At 37.6% G+C, this 18,038-nt stretch overlaps 1 protein-coding gene and 2 pseudogenes across 1 annotated transcript in view; 1 reads left to right on the forward strand and 2 right to left on the reverse strand.

Moving 5' to 3' along the window:
• Positions 1-18,038, reverse strand: part of Fancc (Fanconi anemia complementation group C) — a 292,800-nt gene that overhangs the window by 191,518 nt on the left and 83,244 nt on the right. Inside the window, exon 2 of the mRNA XM_004643797.2 lies at positions 255-469. Within this exon, the coding sequence (XP_004643854.1) occupies positions 255-419 (165 nt within the window). The 5' untranslated portion in view covers positions 420-469. The remainder of the gene's footprint in view (positions 1-254; positions 470-18,038) is intronic.
• Positions 1,811-2,407, forward strand: LOC101574870 (annotated as a pseudogene).
• On the reverse strand, positions 7,323-8,120 carry LOC101575264 (annotated as a pseudogene).

Here is an 18,038-nt window from a genome sequence, read left to right on the forward strand (position 1 = left end):
TTATATTTTTTTCTTGGTCACAAAGTCTCATGTGACAATACAACTGGCCAAGAAGAAAGACTAAACTTATAATAAAACAGAGAGTAGGAAACCAGCTCTTATCTGCAGTTCTTATGGAAAGTGTTACTTTCTAAGGAATATCTTAGGTCCATAGTACAAATCACTAACCCAAGAAAACATCCTGGCTTGGTGAAATCTGGGAGTCCCTGATGGCACAAAATAATTTAATTATTTTAGTCTACTACTGTATTTACCATTTGTTTCAAGGCTTCATACATCTGCCTCAGGAACTCCTGGAACTGAGGCAAGTGCTGACAGGTATCCTTCTGGGTTTCCAAAGTAGAAGCCTGGTCCAATGCAGAAAGCTTCTGTAACCAATACTCACAGTCAGAAGCAAGGCCTATGAAATCCTGAGCCATCTCAAAAAAAGGAAAAAAGGTGATGTCCTTGCACAGCAGGCTGCCAAGCACTGAAAGAAATGGAGAACACATACCAAATCTGTAAGAAAGGAAACCAGTGAAGAAGTATTTTAGAAAGGATCTTCCTACTCTTAAAGTCCTGCCTTCATGATCCACTGAGTTTGAAGGTGGATTCCAAGGCACCAAAAGAGCCTGCCTTAGATGCTAGAGTCATATTTGAATCATTTCTAAATGTGTCATCCAGCTGTAGCAATGATTTTTTCCATGTGAACTTTTTATCATGAACAATATCTTTAGGTTACAAGTCATTATACTTCCACCAGCACATACTAATTATGTACAAAAAGCACAGCTGATAACATTTTATATCTTCTTTTTAAGACTGAGCTATTTTTAAATGTTCTGAAAATGAAGTTCCTTTGAGAACGATATTTTAATGTAATGGGAAATCAAAAACATCCATGGTTATTTAATAGTAGTCTGTGCCTAAGAAATGTTTTTGATGTTCTTATGCTTTATATGTATTGCTGGTTTCTCATTTAGGTGCAAAAGAAAAAAAACCTCTATGCATTACTGTCTAATGAATTTTCTTCCCAATTTCTCTTCATTTCTCAGAAAGTAAAAAATTCTTTCCCATATATCAGTTTAAACAGTCTGCTTAATTAAAAGACTGCTTAACATACATGATCTCATTTCATCCACAAGAGGCCATATTTTAGTAAAGTGTAATGAATTCCAACTATTAAGGATGTACACTAGTCTTAAGTAATGGAAAATAAAATCTCTTAAGCCTGACTTCCTACCCTTAAGTCCATGTTCAACAGCACAGTGGGGACCCACAGGAGCATAGCCTCAGGCGGAGTGAGCCAGTGGACTACTCCCTAGTGCCCCTCCATGCCCTGGGAGAAGAAAGGGAAGCAAGGGGCCAAAAAGGGAGGTCCCTTCCTAATGAGGGCGCAGACTTTCACAGACTCCTGGCTCCCCCAAGCCAGATGACACTGCAGGACCTCATTTTAAGAGACTACATTGTGAGTAGTAAATCACTGAATTTAAATTGTCCTCAGCAGTAATAATTAACTGATAAAATGTTCCTAACTAAATACCAAAAATATCAACAAAGAAAGTTCCCATTACTGAACAGGAAAACAAGAAGAAATTTAAGAAGAATGTACAATTTGACTACTGCAAAACATCTAGACTCGGAAGACAAAAGTTCTAAGTGGTACTTAACATTTTACAGACTTGAAAAGTATTTGGTTGAAATGCAAAAAGTTAATAGCTGGGGAAATATATACATACTGTCAAAATGGCACTTAAGACCTGTGATCAAAATATATAATGAATGTTTAAATTTTAAAATTGTTGTAGTAGTTGCAAACCATACAGTCAGGATGGCTAAAAGGGACTCCAAGAAACCACAGGGAAAGATGCCTGCATGTGCCTTCTTTGGGCAGATCTGCAGAGAAGCACACAAGAAGAACCCAGAAATCCCCGTCAATTTTGCAAAATTTTCCAAGAAGTGCTCAGAGAGGCAGAAGACAATGTCTGGGAAAGAGAAGTCTAGGTTTGATGAAATAGCCAAGGCAGATAAAGTTCACTATGACCTAAAGATGAAAGATTATGGAACCACAAAAAGAGGCAAGAAGAAAAAGGACCCCAACAAACAAAAAAGACCACCTTCTGGATTTTTCCTGTTTTGTTCATAATTCCGCCCCAAGATCAAATTCACCAATCCTGGTATCTCCATTGGCAATGTGGCCAAAAAGCTGGGTGAGATGTGGAATAATTTAAGTGACAGTGAAAAGGAGCCCTACATCACCAAGTTGGCAAAGGTGAAGGAGAAGTATGAGAAGAACATGGCCGACTATAAGTCTAAAGGAAAGTTCAATGGTACAAAGGGTCCTGCTACAGTTGCCCAGAAAAAGGTAGAAGAGAAAGCAGAAGAAGAGGAGAAAGAAGAAGAGGAAGAGAAGTAAGAGGATGAATAAAAAACTCTTTTTGTCTCCTTGTGAATCCTTCAGAGTAGGAGAACGCCATGACAGACTGTTTCTTAGGTTAAACGCCAACCAGATTGTGATCAGGTAGTCTCTCAAATGCTCCAGAAGTTGGCAGTAGTTGCCCAGTGCAGCCACCGAGGCCAGAATGCTGTGAAATTATATCAAAGCTGTACATATTTCCAAACATTTTTAAGCTGAAAAGGCACCCTGTGCTCTCCTCACTCTGTGCACTTTGCTGTGGCTGTGAAAAGGTATTAGGAGATGTCTCTGGCATACCTTTTTTAAGTTGTAAGGTGGTGTAGAGCTGTGGAGCAGATGCCACTGAGAAGGAACTTTAGACCTGTTGTTGCTGTGGCTGTGGCAGGCAACCAGTTAGTTTCTGTATATAGTGACCTAGCATTCTGCTGCCCTCTCTTAGCTGGGGACTGAGAACACAGAACTGAGAAGTGTTTGAAGTCTTTACTGTTTTTTTTTTTTTTTTTTAGTTAAGTGCTAAACTGTTTCCAAACTGTAGAATTCTTCATTGGCAAAGAGTCAGAGAAGGTTCAAGAAGCTTCTGTACTTAAACACGATTTGCAATGTTATGAGTTTTTTATGTTTAGAATGCTGAAATGTTTACCAACTTAAATAAACAGTATTACATTTTTAAAAAATTATTACAATAAAAACCACATTGCCATTAATCCCCTCACAGTCCTGCCCCTTACTTTAAACAATACTCCATTATTCTTGCCACTTTTTGAAGCAGTTCTGGAGATGATCTTTTTTCAGTGTGACCAAAAATACAATGCTAGGGCCAGCCAAATAGCTCAGCGGATTAAAGTGCCTGCAAGCAGGCACAGAGGCTGGGGGTTGCATCCCCAGGCCTGCCATGCCGGCCCCACCTCTGGGATGCACTGAAGATGGCAACTGAGACTGAGTGTGGTGGCGCACACCTATAATCCCAGCTCTGGGAAGCTGTAAACAGGAGAGTTACTACTGAGTCCGATCTAGTAGTGAGACCCTGAACACCCTGTAGATCTTTCCCTAAAATTAAAAAAACAAACAAACAAAAAAAAAAAACCAATGTTGCTGTCCAGTGACATTCTACAGAAAAGCAGGCTTATAAAAAGAGGAGGATGTGAAAGAAACCATTCTGAACTGATTCAGGACAAAAGAAGTTACTAAGGACATTCCTAAAAGGAGGATTTGCAGAACTGCTTCAGAAAGCGGCAAGAACAATGGGCCAAGCAAATAGGAAGATCTGAGTATTAAGGACAACATATCTTTTACTATGATAACTTAAAAATAACCTAAACATTCATCATATTTTTATTATGCCACCTACTACTCAAAAATCTAGGCATTAGCCCTGCCTAATCCATCTCTCATTGTCCTCACCATCTAAATCATCGCCAATACCTGTCAATTCTACCTTCAAAATATAAGTGATCTGACATGACTGTGTTCACTTCCTTCTGTCTCACTGCCACCACATCACTCTATCCTCACACCTTTTCAAGTGTTACATTTGTTTTCTGCCAGAGCCTGTTTTTCTGATTCTCATTCTCATTCTCTCATATTCTCTCCGCCCCCCCCAGAACCAGGGATTGAACTCAGGCTCTTGTGCTTGCCAGGCAAGCACTTATTCTACTGAGCTCTCTCCCTGGCCCCTCCAATTCATTCTCTACAGAGACAAAAACAACTTCTACAAATATGAAGATACAACCAGCAAGCTCTCCTGCTTAAAACACTTTTTCCACAGCTTGGGGAAAAAAATTCAACTCCCTGGGACAAAAATTCCAGCACCTTCCTAGTGCCTCTAAGATCCTGCAAACTCAGCTCTGGCACCCACCAGTCTATGCTTCCTCTCCCAGCTCACTGCAGTCAGCCCAGCCCCCACCTGTGCCAGGACACACCAGACCCCACCCTGCTTCCACACTTTTCTGCCCACTCCTTTACAGAGTTCACAGCAGTAACTACCCTACCCTGGGTGTGTACTTGTTCACTTAGTTATTGCTCTTTCTGCTGATTTGTAGAGTCTATGTCTTCCTAGAATTTATCACACATCTGACCAAAAAAACCCAAAAGAATCTGAATGAATGACCCTCCAACAATTTCACAGTCAAGTTTTAAACTAAATTTTATACCAAAATGCTTTTCCAGATAAAACAATTTAATTATTTCATTCTCCCCTCCCCCCACCCCTGTACTGGGGATTGAACGCAGGACCTCGAACTTGCCAGGCAAGTACTTATTCTACTGAGCTATCTCCCTAGCCCCCCGCAATTTAATTCTTAAAAGATAACTCACCCAAGGAAAAAAACTGAAGTATTTAAGTTACTTGTGTAAATTTAATTGTCAAATTTTCATTTTATAAATATAATAGGTTATACATGCGAATACTTACTATGCTCTTGGCAATACAACAAATGCTTTATATATACTGATCATCACAGAAACTTTATGAAATGAATACCAATATTATCCCTGCTTTATAACGGCATTGAGCAATTGTGTAATTGCCCTAAATAAGACTATAAAAATCCAAAGAAGTAAGTACCTGTAAGTGGCCAAAATTGTGGAATTTTTTATTTTTATATTTTTTATGTAGCACTGGGATTACAGGCCCACACCACCATACCCAGTCTCAGTCACATCTCAGTGCGTCCCAAGGGCGGGGCTGGCATGGCAGGCTGGGATCCAACCCTAAGCAGGCACCTTTAGTCTGCTGAGCTATGTGGCCAGCCCTTTAAAATTGTAGAATTGGAATCCAGACTCTGCCTCTAAAATTTATACTCTTAAAAAAAAAATAAACTGAAGAAACAAGATGATGGGTTTCTTATGTATTTCATGTAGCAATATAAAGGCAGACTAGATATCTGGGAATAATAAACTGAGAAAATTTTGACAAAGAAATAAATATTATTTTATGTTATAAGATTGCAAACAAATTTTTGTTTAGCATTTGGAGTGTGTCTGATGGTTCTAAGTGGAGTCAGCTTTAGGGACTGTACAATGGCTCTCAATGCTCTAGTCCATAGTAGGAGTCCTTGGTTGTGACAGTAGTATTGTAGGTATCACCATGATTTACTCTGAGAGCCAGGAATGGGAAACACAATGTCGTACTGTGGACCAGCAGCGCGCAAAAAAAAAAAAAAAAGAAAAAGAAAAAGGCCTCCCATAAAGGCCAGTTGTGCTGCTGTAAGAAATACTGACCTAAACAACACTTTGGAATGAGCATCTGCTGAGTTTGTCTGGTTTGCATTCTTATTCTCTTTGGAGTAAGATACTCCACTTTTTCCTTTCTTCTATTCCACAAAATCTTGGTGGGCCTGTTAATCCATCACATGAAAGGTGGGATGATGACTTATGTAAGGCAAACCAGATTCTTCTGAGAATGTGATCTTGTGTTAGATGGGTGTACAGAAACTCAGTCACCCAAAGGCTCCCTTCATGTAGATCCTTGGGGCCGGCCCAGCTCCTATCCTTAATAAGAAAGACTTTTTCACTTATCACTTCAAATATATCACTCTCTTCTTGTGTGGGTCCCATGAAAGCTGGCTGTAATTCTTTTCTTGGTTCCTTCAGAGGTAAACTGATTTTTTGTATGGCTTCTTTCAGGAGTTTATCTTTGACATTGTGTAGGCTGAAAAAGACACATAGGTGTGGTTTTCAGTATTTATCGGGCTTGGTGTTCTTTGAGTTTTTTTTTAACAGTGGAGAAATTTTACTTTCTTTTGTGGAATACTTACAGCACACAAAGTTAGGGAGGCTATGGCATAATTTCTCTTTTCAACCTACCATTGCAGATTTCAATGGTTATTAAAAGATGGGGTTTTTCTTTTGTATTGTGTAGCATTCATTGGTTTTGTCTTGTAACAGGTTCAGAAGAAGAGCCCAGTCCTGTTTTGAAACCCTTGAAAAGGAATGTTGCTAGAAAAAGTCTAGAAGACATTTCAACAGATTCACCATGTGAAAATAAAGCTCACCCTACTGTTCACGCCTCACCTAAGCTTAGAAATGCTTTGAGATTTTTGGATCTGTGGTTTGGTGTCTGACATTAATTTGAGAAATTTACAGTCATTACTATTTCACAAATTTTTCTTGTTTTTGTACCATTACAGGTATGTTACATGCTCTGTTATCACATACATCACAGTTCTTAGATATGCTATTGTTATTGTTCTTTTGTATCTTTTCCTTTTAGTCTGTTTTCAGCTTCTGTTTCTTTGTTCTTTTTTTCAGTTTGGGAGATTTCTATTGAGATATTCTCAAACTCAAGAGATTCTTTCTACAGCTGTATGTCATCTATTGGTGTAGCTAACAAAGTTGGTCTTCATTACTGATACAGTATCTCTAGCATTCCTGTTAGGTTCTTAGGATTTCCATCTCTCTGCTCACACTGCCCAAATGTTCTAGCATGCTGTCTACTTTACCCAATAGAGTACTTAGCATATTAATCATAGTTATTTTAAATTCTCTATTTGATAATCCATGTCTGTTTCTGATTCATTTTGTCTCTCTAAACTATATTTTTTTCTTGTAGCTTGCCCTGTAAAAAAAAAAAAAAAATTTTTTTTTTTTTTGAAGAGCTAGAAATGGTGCACTGAGTAGAAAGAACATATAAATAGAACTTTTTTTTTTTTTTTTTTGAAGTTGTGGTAAGGTATAGAGGGAGACGTATTCTAAAGCCTTAGGATTCAGTCTTTCATGAGGTCGTGAAATTCCCAAGTGTTCCACAGTCCCAGGCTGCCTCCCAGCCAGCTTAGTTGGGACAGGATGGCTACTGTGAGGGGTAGTTGGGTATTTCCCTTCTCCTACACGGAAGGAACTGGGGGTGGGTATCTGCATTTCTTTCTTTTTTCCCCCCCACTGGATTAAGGACAATTTATTGTTTTCATGTACAGAAAACTCAAGAGTACACTTAGCCCAGTTTGGTGGCAAGCTCTTTAGCCTTTACTTTCTCCAGTTTGGCAATACAAGCCACAGATTTTGGACCCAGAACACTGCCTCCCGAGTGATGGTGGATCTCATCGTATCTGTCATTGTAGTTGGTCCTGATGGCCTTCACCAGCTTAGCAGCATGCCTTTGATTTCCAAACTGACGTGTGTGAAAGTGACAGTGGTACAGGTCTTTCTGGAGACCAGATACTCCAGCCTGGCCTTCCCCTTGATGATGCAGTAAGGGACCCCCATCTTGTGACACAGGGCAGGGAGGAACATGACCATCTCAATGGGGTCCACATAGTGCGCAATCACCATAAGCTGAGCCTTCTTGTTCTCTATCAGAGTGGTGATGGTATTGACACCTGCTCTGAGAAATGGTGGCCTCTTAGTGGGGACATCCCCCTTGCCAGCAACTTTCTTCTCTGCCTGGGCCAACAGCCTCTGCTTTTTCTCTTGTTTGGTCTCTGGTCTGTACTTGTGGCTGAGCTTAAGCAGCTGGGTAGCTGTTTGGCGGTCCAAAGCCTGGGTGAACTGGTTAATCACAGGGGGGTACCTTCAGCCGCTTATATAGGATGGCCCTCTGTCACTGCAGCCAGATGCAGCAGGGCCATTTAACAAAGTGGGTAAGGTCTCTTTTGGTCTGGATGTCCTGTCCAATGCCAAAAGTCTTTGGCCTCTTCTCAAATGGGATTTACTACCTTTTGGCCTCTTGCTTCTTCATGACAGCAGGGGCTGGGGCCACCTTCTTGCCCTTGGCCTTCTTCCCTTTCAGCATCTTGGCTGGCTGACAGAAAGATGGTATCTGCATTTCTGTCTCTCCTATTTTAAGTAAAACTTTGCCCTCTGACCTCACTTCTCTTACAAATCTAAGAACAGTGATGGTTTCTCAGTTTGATTCACCTTTCAGCTTGTTGTAAGTATGGTATTAGCAACTTTCATGATCATTACATGTAGAAGCCAAAATAAAAAGTTGTTTCAAGGTATAGTTTTTCAGATCCCTTCAGTACTGTTAACTACCCACAAATCTTCCAAAAGACTTCTCCCCACCCCACTCCACCCACCCCACTTTCTTCCTCCTCTCTGCTCCTCTTCTTTTCCTTTCTTTCCCCTCCTCCCCTCCTTTCCTTCTCCAGCTCATTCAATGAACCATAGTGAGCTTCTGTGGTTTTTCAAAGAATAAAAAGCTGATACATGGTTACAGGTACCAGAGAATGAACAACCTTTAAAGAAAAGTGGTAAATTTAAAACCAGCTATTGAAAAAGATAAGGAAAATAGCAATGAAACTTCATTTTAGAAAATTAGAAACCAGAAGTAATAGAATAAGAGGGTAATACAGATCAATAAAGTACCTCTTATAGTCAATAGAAACAACCACTGGAAGCACCATAAAGTCCTCAAAAATAAACTACTCCAAAGTCATCTAGTGATTTACAGAGAACCACCTTCCCCACTGAGGGACCAGTGGGCTAATGACACTAAATCAAAAGCGTAATCAAATGTTACTGCAACTCATACTCCATTTTCAGACGTGAGTTCTTATAAGAACAAAGTAGTCACTGGTGGGATTAATGCATTTATAGAGCTGGAAAATGGCTCCACACTGGCCTTCTGAAGACTGCCAAGCTGATAGACTGGAGAACAGAAGATACAGATATCACTCACCTAGTCCAGATGAGACATAAGTGCTATGAATAGACAAGGACTGCCACTTCAGTAAATTTCTTATACTTCCATAATCTGTACCAAGTTGAGATAAGCACTTTAACATGAGAATACTCAAGAAACCAGTAGCAGTCATAGCCTCCTGTGAAGAGACCTGGGTGACTGAATGGTAAGTGCAAGACAGGAATTTAGGTTTCACTGGATACATTATGGAAACTTTCCAGCTTAATGCCATCATAGGTTGGGTTTTTGTTGTTTTTTTGATTCCTTCTCCTTTATTTCATTATTTTGAATGTGGATTATTCTCATATATTCTTTTTTATTTTAACTCATTAGTACATGTATCATAATGCTTGTGATAGTAATTATTTATTTAAAGTGAATGATAACTGCTATACCTTGCACCTGCTAAGAGGCAGAATAACTGGCTGACAAATGCAGGATTCTGAAAGCAGCATGCACTGCACAAGTTTCAGGTCATTTATCTGCTTCTATCCACTGGCCTGGCAGTAAACTTAAACAACAATCACAGTACAACAGGCCCATGCCGCTGTGTCCTGTCATTCCACTATATGGCCCAGCAGAACCAAGCTGTTTCAAATGTGTGGAAGGTCTTAGTTCTGGGAAGAGTCTATGGTGGACCTCAGCAATTGCACTGATCTTCCAAGCCACAAAGCAGGGTGTCTTTAGCAGCACTCTATCATCATGTGCAAAGTATGCCTGCTTGGTCAAAAAGCGTAAATGAGGCTAGTTTTTGGATACTATCTGTATTTGCTTGCTGTGTCATCCAATTTTTAAGATTTCCTTCTCTTTCATTTTTCTCCTACTATATATATACAGTATATTATTAGCAGACAAATTTTCTATTTAGTCTATAATTTACAGAATATAACACAGAAATGGGAAAAACAGAAACTGACAATATCCAGAACTCTTAGACTTAAAATGTATACACTAACTGGATATTAGTATGAGTTAACTCTCTTTCTGAAGGAGGAGAGAGCTAAATTAAGTTATTTGCAAGAGTTTTTAAAATTCTGCTTATAAAAAGCAGTAGATATGAATGACCTGACTAGTCAGAAAATGAAACATGATGAATATCTGCGAGTTTTGCTTGCCTATTTATATTTATTCTCTGAAAGAAAAAATGTGTGTGTGTGTGTGTGTGTGTGTGTGTGTGTTTAGATATCTCCACTTTTGCTTTAAAGAACTGCCATTCTTTCTAGATAGTCTTAGTGTAACTATGCCAAAAGTACTCTTAGAAGTCAGGGAGTTACAGAGGTCTCACAGATAAAACTAACAGCTAAAAAATATAGTAAGCGGAAATTCTAGAACTGAAAAACAATGGAAAGTAAGAATAAAATTGATTAGACACATGAAAATAGAATTAGTGAACCTGGAGGACAGATCTGAAGAACATGCCCAGAATATAACACAGAAATCAAAACAAGAGAAGTGTACACAAGAATGGTTAAGACATGTACACAGAAACTAAATGAGAGACTGGAAAACTTACACTCAATATATTAGGGAAAAATGACCAACACAGAACTCTACACCCAACTACAACACTCAAGTATAAAGGTGATATGAAAGCCTTCCTGATATACTGATGAAAAAACTGGTCACCAGCCAGATGAATGTCGAGATATATAAGAAATTAAAAACAACAAAGATGTTTGGTAGGAAAAGCTAAATTAATACTTACAAGTTAAAAACAGAAATGAAAGACCATTTTGTATCTGTATATACAAGATAGTTGGGTAGATGCATAGCTACTTTCTCTTAATTCAATGAGAAGAAAGATTTGTACTAAAAGCAATACTCTGGGCTTTTAAACATACACAGAAATTAAAATACACAAAAGCAGCAGCATACAAGCCAGGCTATATCTAACGAATTCCAAAGTTCATATATAGTCCAGGAAAGTGAGCATAAAAGTAGTAATATTGGGCTTTAGTAATCGAAGAACGTGTATTATAATTTTTAGGATATACATTAACAAAATACTAAGTAGTAGTATATAATTTCCAAATCATCAGGGCAAAAAAATAACAACAGCAACAAAAAAAAACCCTCTAAAGGGCAAGACAGTAGAGACAAAAAGAATGTAAAATAGATAAGATAGACAAAAACATATGGTAAGGCCAGAGTGGAGTGGTGATGGAGTGTTTGCTTAACATGGATGAGGCCCTGTTTTCAATCCTGAGCACTAAAAATATAAACAATCTGCACATACTAAAATAGTAGACTTATAAACTCAAGTATATTAGTAATTATACTCTTTACAAACAGATTAAATCTCCAAATAAAAAACAAAAATTATCAATTTTGAATCACAAAAAACCCAATAGCCTCTATGTTGTTAAAAAAAATAAATAACATGGGAAAAAATAATTAACCATTACAAAGCAAAAGAATCAAGTAAATGATACTAAACAGATTTTGTAGCAAAAAGCATTACCAATAAAGAGGATCACTTCATGTAATAAAAGTTTCAATTCAATGAGAATGTAAAATAAAACAGAAATATTAACATAGGAAAAAATAATTACAATACTAATGGAAAATTTTAAATTTCCTGGAATAATGGGTCTGTTTTTCCAATCTTGACTCCGAGTAGAAAGTCTACATCCTTTCTTCCTGGACCCTCACCTTAGCCATGTGACTACTGCTCTTTCTCCAGAGGGCTACTATCACAGCAGAAGAAACATGGAATTTTCCACTTGGAGGTAATAAAGCAATTCCATACTCAAGCAGATACAATGAAGTAGTTTTCATGCAGTTCCAAAACAATGTATTCCTTATAAAATAGGGTTGATTCTTGAGCTTTATGGCCATTTCAACTTTTTCATGAATGTATTATTTTTTTATCTTTATTAATCTGTAAACTAAAACAACTGAAAACTGACTATACATTTGTTTATCAATACCGAAACCCTATATATCTGTCTTACTTCAAATGTAAATCTTTGGCACTTAGTTTTCTACCTAATGTTTGTCCAAAAGTCATTTCATTATGAGCTCCTAGAGAAATACTACTTAGTGCTTTCCACATCAAAATAAAAGTTGGAAGTCCAATAGCCTATTTCCTTAAATTTAGAATTTTAATAATTGTTTATAAATGCACTATATACAATACACTAATGTAGCAAATGGATAAAGAAAATGTAGCTTTTATATACAATGGAGTACTGCTCTGGCACAAAGAAGGATAAACTTGAGACATTTTCAGGTAAATAGATGGTAAATAGATACATCTTGACACTATACTTTTAATGAAATAAATAGGAAACACCTGTTTAAATATTACTTTTTTTTTTTTTTTTTTTTTTTCCTGGAACCAGGGATTGAACTCAGGCCCTGCGCTTGCTTGCTTATTCTACTGAGCTATCTCCTCAGCCCTACATTCTCTTGCATGAAAAATATTACATTCTCTTGCATGAGAAACCAAAAGCACTAATAAGGACCAAAACTAATGAAAGATATTGGGAAGTATGAAGAAAATGTTCAAATGTGAAGGGGAATGAGGGAGGGTGGAGGGGGAAGATAAAGAACAGAAAGGAAAAAAAAGAGAATAGAAGAAAAAATGGAAACGAAGTTTTTGTAAGGAGGGGAAGAAGGCTTAAAGGGAGTGAAAATAGAGAAAAAAGAAGAATCAAGATATATTATGTACTGGGGCCAGGGAGATGGCTCAGTAGAATAAGCACTTCCCTGGTAAGCACTAGGGCCTGAATTCAATCCCCTGTTCTGCTGGGGGAGGGGGGAACTATCTATATATCTATATCTATATCTATATCTATATCTATATCTATATATGTACAAATTCCCTACAATGAATGTGATCATTATGTATATAAAAAGTTTAAAATTAATTTTAAACAATAAAATTTTTAAAAAGGCAAATAGCATGGAAAGCTATAAGGAACTACATACTTTCTGTTTCATGAGTAATTTCTTTCTTAGCACATTTACCCATTCTCAGACTAAAAGCAACAGAAATTGTTAGTTTACCCCAGTATATATTTCCAGGAAAAAAATAAAATGACCTTCAGAAATTTGTATGCAGACAAGAAAGTCCTACAAGTAGAGAGACCCTAGAGTCAGAATGGAAAGTAACAGGCATTGGAGACCACATGTACTTGCTCATGTTCTTATTTTACTGTAGGGCTGGCAAGGTCCTTCATAAGCAGGAGGTAAGGGGAGACAGAAAATGGCAAGGATCAGCTGTAGGGTTTTGTTCCAAGTAGTGTCCACTCAAGATCAACAAACTCATCTTTCTCACTTATAAACTGCCCAAATGTTACTTAGTTGCTTGCTAGTATTATTTCATGAATTCAAACCACCAAGTTACAAAGATGAGATATACCATGTCCACAAGGACTCATACTCTCAGCATAATAGATATATAGCTTAGATTTAAGATATAGCAGGTGACACTGAAGTGGTAATTCTTCAGGACAAAAGGCTCTTATTTTTGTTGACTTTTGCCCTTTAAGAGAATATCTTCAAAAATGTCATGGAAAAGATGTTTCCCCAGGAATAGAATTCACCATATGGGGCAAGAATTTCTGCAACATGTCTTGGGGAGGAAGAGATCTCTCCAAAACCAGAGGAGAAGTTTGAGTTGTGTAAATTTTAAATGTTTTTAAAATTTATATGCTTAAACTTTACTGAGATTCCGCTAAACTTTTGTTTATATAGGTTATGTTTATAAACATTTACAATAATACTGTAAGTTAAAACTGAGAAATATTTAAAGCGTAATATACAAGCACAGAACACATTGCATTAGCTGCCAGAGTGATGACCTTATCACATATCATGTAACTCTTAACAACCCTATCACATGCCAGTGACTGAATGAGAGTGGAAAGGATAAATAACAGCTTAGCATTATTATGAAAACAACTGTGCCCTTGTGAGCCTCCTGAAAAAGTCTCAGGAACACCAAGGATCCCACAAGCCACATTTTGAAAATGTGCAGTATAGACCACTCACGGTATTTCCATTTGCCCTCCTATCAACTACGGAAATGGCTTTTTGTATCACTTGTTGGCCTTTGGCTAAGATCAAGCATAGAACTGGCATGTTATGCAACTCTACGCCATGTGAACTAAGCTTTGGTTAAAGGATTCTTGAGTGGAACTCTCTCAACTTTAAAAGGTCACTATTTCCCATTTAGACACTGTGTTTAGTCTTATATGACACCAGACCAGTAGAAGCCACCTTACAACCCAGGAGTAACAAAGCATAAGGAGACTGGGCAACCTACCACAATTGGCAGAGCAGAAAGATACTTGTGCCTTCATAAGCTTCACTGCGCGAGGAAGGGACTTTTTGAGTTAAATCACCTTTCACTGGGCTTTCTGTTACCTGCAGTCAAGCACACCTTAACGATACAGTTCCTCAGAACCTAGTACGCTAAGCATATTTTGAAAAGTGCAGATGACCCCAGTACTTGGCACATAGGATGATCTTGATAAATGTGCACTGAACAAATGTAAGAAAAAGATAAGTAAACAAACCCAAGAGTCCATTGTAGGAGAGGAAGACAGATAAAATTTAGACTGATTTTATGTTAATAGAAATCCTTGTTGCTCCAAGTGTCAATACTTAAAATAAAGCTCATTATATACTATGCAATGGCTTTGTCAGAAAATATTTTACCTCTCCCCTGCAAAAAAAATATTATCAAACATAAAATTAAGTTTTTTACTTTCAAATACACTTAGCTTGACAACATTTTCCTCTTGCTCACTGAGAGGCTGCGATTAGCATGTTTAGTTTACTGAAAGGTAATGTTCTTTGCTTCAGTATTATAAAAAAGATTGGTCATTTTACTCCTGTGTGTGGCTTTTTATGCTTAAAGTGACAAAAAATATGTTTGTATCTATACATTGCTTATAGAAAAATAAGTGATATTTTTCCTCTTAAAAACAATGGGTTTTGGGGGCCGGGAAATAGCTCAGTAGAATAAGCGCTTGCCTGGCTAGTGCAAGGGCCTGAGTTCAATCCCCAGTTCCACCAAAAAAAAAAAAAACAGTTCCAAAAAAAAAGAAAGAAAGAAAGAAAAGAAAAGTTCCACTAGGAGGAGCTGGCTTTTTCTGTTGAGTCAGCAAGGTTTCACCTCTGAGGCAGTCTAATCAGAAACACAGACCTAAAATTTGCAGATGATTTCAAACCAGCCTCAATCATAAACAGAACATGGGTCTTCTAGCAGATAACTCAGAATGTACTTAGTCAATCCTGCTGCCCACGACCCCAGCCATGGGGGGAGGAGAGGTTTTTTCTGGAGCTGACTTCAAAACAGAACAGTCTTCTGACCACAGTGCTTACCTTCACAGCTCCCAAGATAAGAGACCTTGGACTTGTTCTCCCTCAGAGTACAAAAGAGCCATCATTCCAACTTCAAAAATAATGCCCCTTCAATTTTCTGATACAAATAGTGATGACTTATTTTCTTTGGTTTTTTGTCCTCATTTATCAGACAGTAAGACTGATGGTTCTGGGTTAGATCAGTTAGAAATATGAGCTAAGGAGTTCATTAATTATTAAAATATTAGAAATCTCCTTGTCTTTGTCACTGGTGGTTAGGCTCTAAATTATTTCTGCCTCTTTTCACCACTAGTTCCACTAATAATATATTACTAGAAACAAAAACAAGCAAAAACCCAAATGCAAAGATGACAGTGTTCCCTGCTCTCAAGTAGTCTGTGGTTAATGAGGAACTTGAGCCCCATTAGAAAATAAAATTTAACAGGTGGTGAGAAGGGCTGGAAGAAAAGGAAATATGGGGTGCTACAGGACACAGCAAGAAGGGGTACTAACTCAGCATGCACTGTCAAATGCTCTAGAAAGAAACAACACTTGAGCTAACTTGGGTCATGATATATGAGTAGGGGCAAACCACACAAAAACATTAAAATCAAACATAGGATGCTTCCCACACTATATAGGAAGAGTTCAGCCACTATATAATCTCTGCTTCTCCAATGTGAAATAAAAGCTGCTGAGAGCTCCCAGTACAGTCTGAAATCATTTTTGCTGTTAACTGTTAACAAACATATACCAGTAAGACCCTAGGCTTGTAACTCTTATATAACCACAAAATAGAAAACGTACAAATAAAAAAAAATTACAAATTTGTCCCAATGTAATAAAACAACAAATCTAAAAGATAAAATTTCAGTTATACCATTGATTTAATGTACTCAATGAGGTTACCAAAACTCACTTTGGACCAATCATGTGAACTTGGTCCCAACTGCTCCAGGCAGGTCGTGTTGAGTTTGTAGCTATTGCCATATGGTAAAGCTGCCTCAGTTGCCTGACACTTTTCTCCTTTGAACTACTAGGAAATGGCAAAAAAAATTTTTTCTTTTTTTTTGAGGGGGTATAGAGAATTTAACTCAGGACCTTGCATTTGCCAGGCAGGCATTATGCCACTGAGTTATCTCCTGAGCTCTTAGGAAACAGCAATTACATACTGGGCTCAAACACATCATTTACATTTTCAAATCTTCTCTTTTGTAATACCTCAGTACACTTAAAGTAGTATAACTTGGCACCAATACAAACACAACGGCAGGCACTAAAATCTTATGCTACTTGGTTAGAACTATAGGCAATTAGGTGTTTGGAAACAAGACTTTTCAAAAAATTACTTTCAAAATGAAGAATAGAAGGTAAAATATTTGTCATGAACCATAACATCCTAATAAATCTCACCTGCTTAATCTTGCTCCCCTTTTTAGGCCTGTAAACTCAGAAGGAGTTTAAATAACTGTTGTGGACCACTGAAATCAAGTGGAAAAACATTCTTGTGGTCAAGTTTTAGTAGTATGTAAAACCAAATACCTCATTTTATTTCCTTTAATCTCTCATATCACATGTTCTACAGTTAAGATGGAACAACAGATTTACTCTTTAATGGAGTCTCTCTAATTTAAACACACAGCACACAAAGGGGAAGTATGACAGTTTGAGATAGAAAGTGCTATGCAGTTCTGTTGAAAAGTAAGGTTAAGGAGAACTCTTTAGGTCTCACTAGAATGAAATCTTGGTTACAAGTCTAACTAATGTACGAAATTTGTCTGATGTTTTAACTAAAATTTGCAGACTAGCATATGTTTGGGATATTTATATCTGAGAGAGACAGAGAGACCGAGAGAGATAGACAGACAGAGACAAAGACCAAAATGTCTGTATCAGAAGAAGAAAAACCTATATAAATATTTTAGTACTAAATCTGATACATCATGAGATTAATACACATTATCTTTGACATCTATAATTATACAAGGTGCTCAAAGTGGTAGCCATTAGTTTCCAGACATTTATTAGTACACTGAAATGCTCATATAGTTATACATTCTTTCAGTGGATAGATATACACACACATAGATTATTTTTTAATAAAATAGATATGTGACAGAAACACACAGAGGCAAATTCCTGAGGGTACAGACTTATCCCTCCTATGCATAAAAGCCAAAAATAGACAATTAAATGGGAAATCTGGATTCTATAAGACTTAGGGTCTAAACACAGCCACAAAGGTCTCTGATGGCAGGAGGGATTGAAGGCAGCATTGCAAATGGTAACTGAAGCACCATTCTTCTATCCCTAAAAGTTGGCAGGCTCATTGTCCTACAGTGTGAGATCTGGGGAAGATGAAGAACACAGACCTGCCAAGATCAGGAACCAGGTTAAAGCAGCCTCCGACTTCTCATGTAAATGAATGATACTATCAACCCGGCTATGGACTTAGGCTTCCTGGAAGCCAGAGAAAACTAAAAGTCTGCTGAGAGCAGAGTGAGCAGAGAAGAATAAAAGGTAGATATGAATTGGTTAATGAATGAAAACAATTTAAACCAGCTATTCCTCTACTGGGAATTTTCCCAGAGGATCTGAACACATCATATCGAAGTGATATATGTGTGCCTATGTTTATAGCAGCACAATTTGTGATAGCCAAATCTTGGAAACAACCAAGATGCCCATCACCCGAGGAATGGTTGAAAAAGA

The sequence above is a fragment of the Octodon degus genome, unplaced genomic scaffold (assembly GCF_000260255.1).
Source record: "Octodon degus isolate 3935 unplaced genomic scaffold, OctDeg1.0 scaffold00184, whole genome shotgun sequence".
Taxonomy (NCBI): Eukaryota; Metazoa; Chordata; class Mammalia; order Rodentia; family Octodontidae; genus Octodon; species Octodon degus.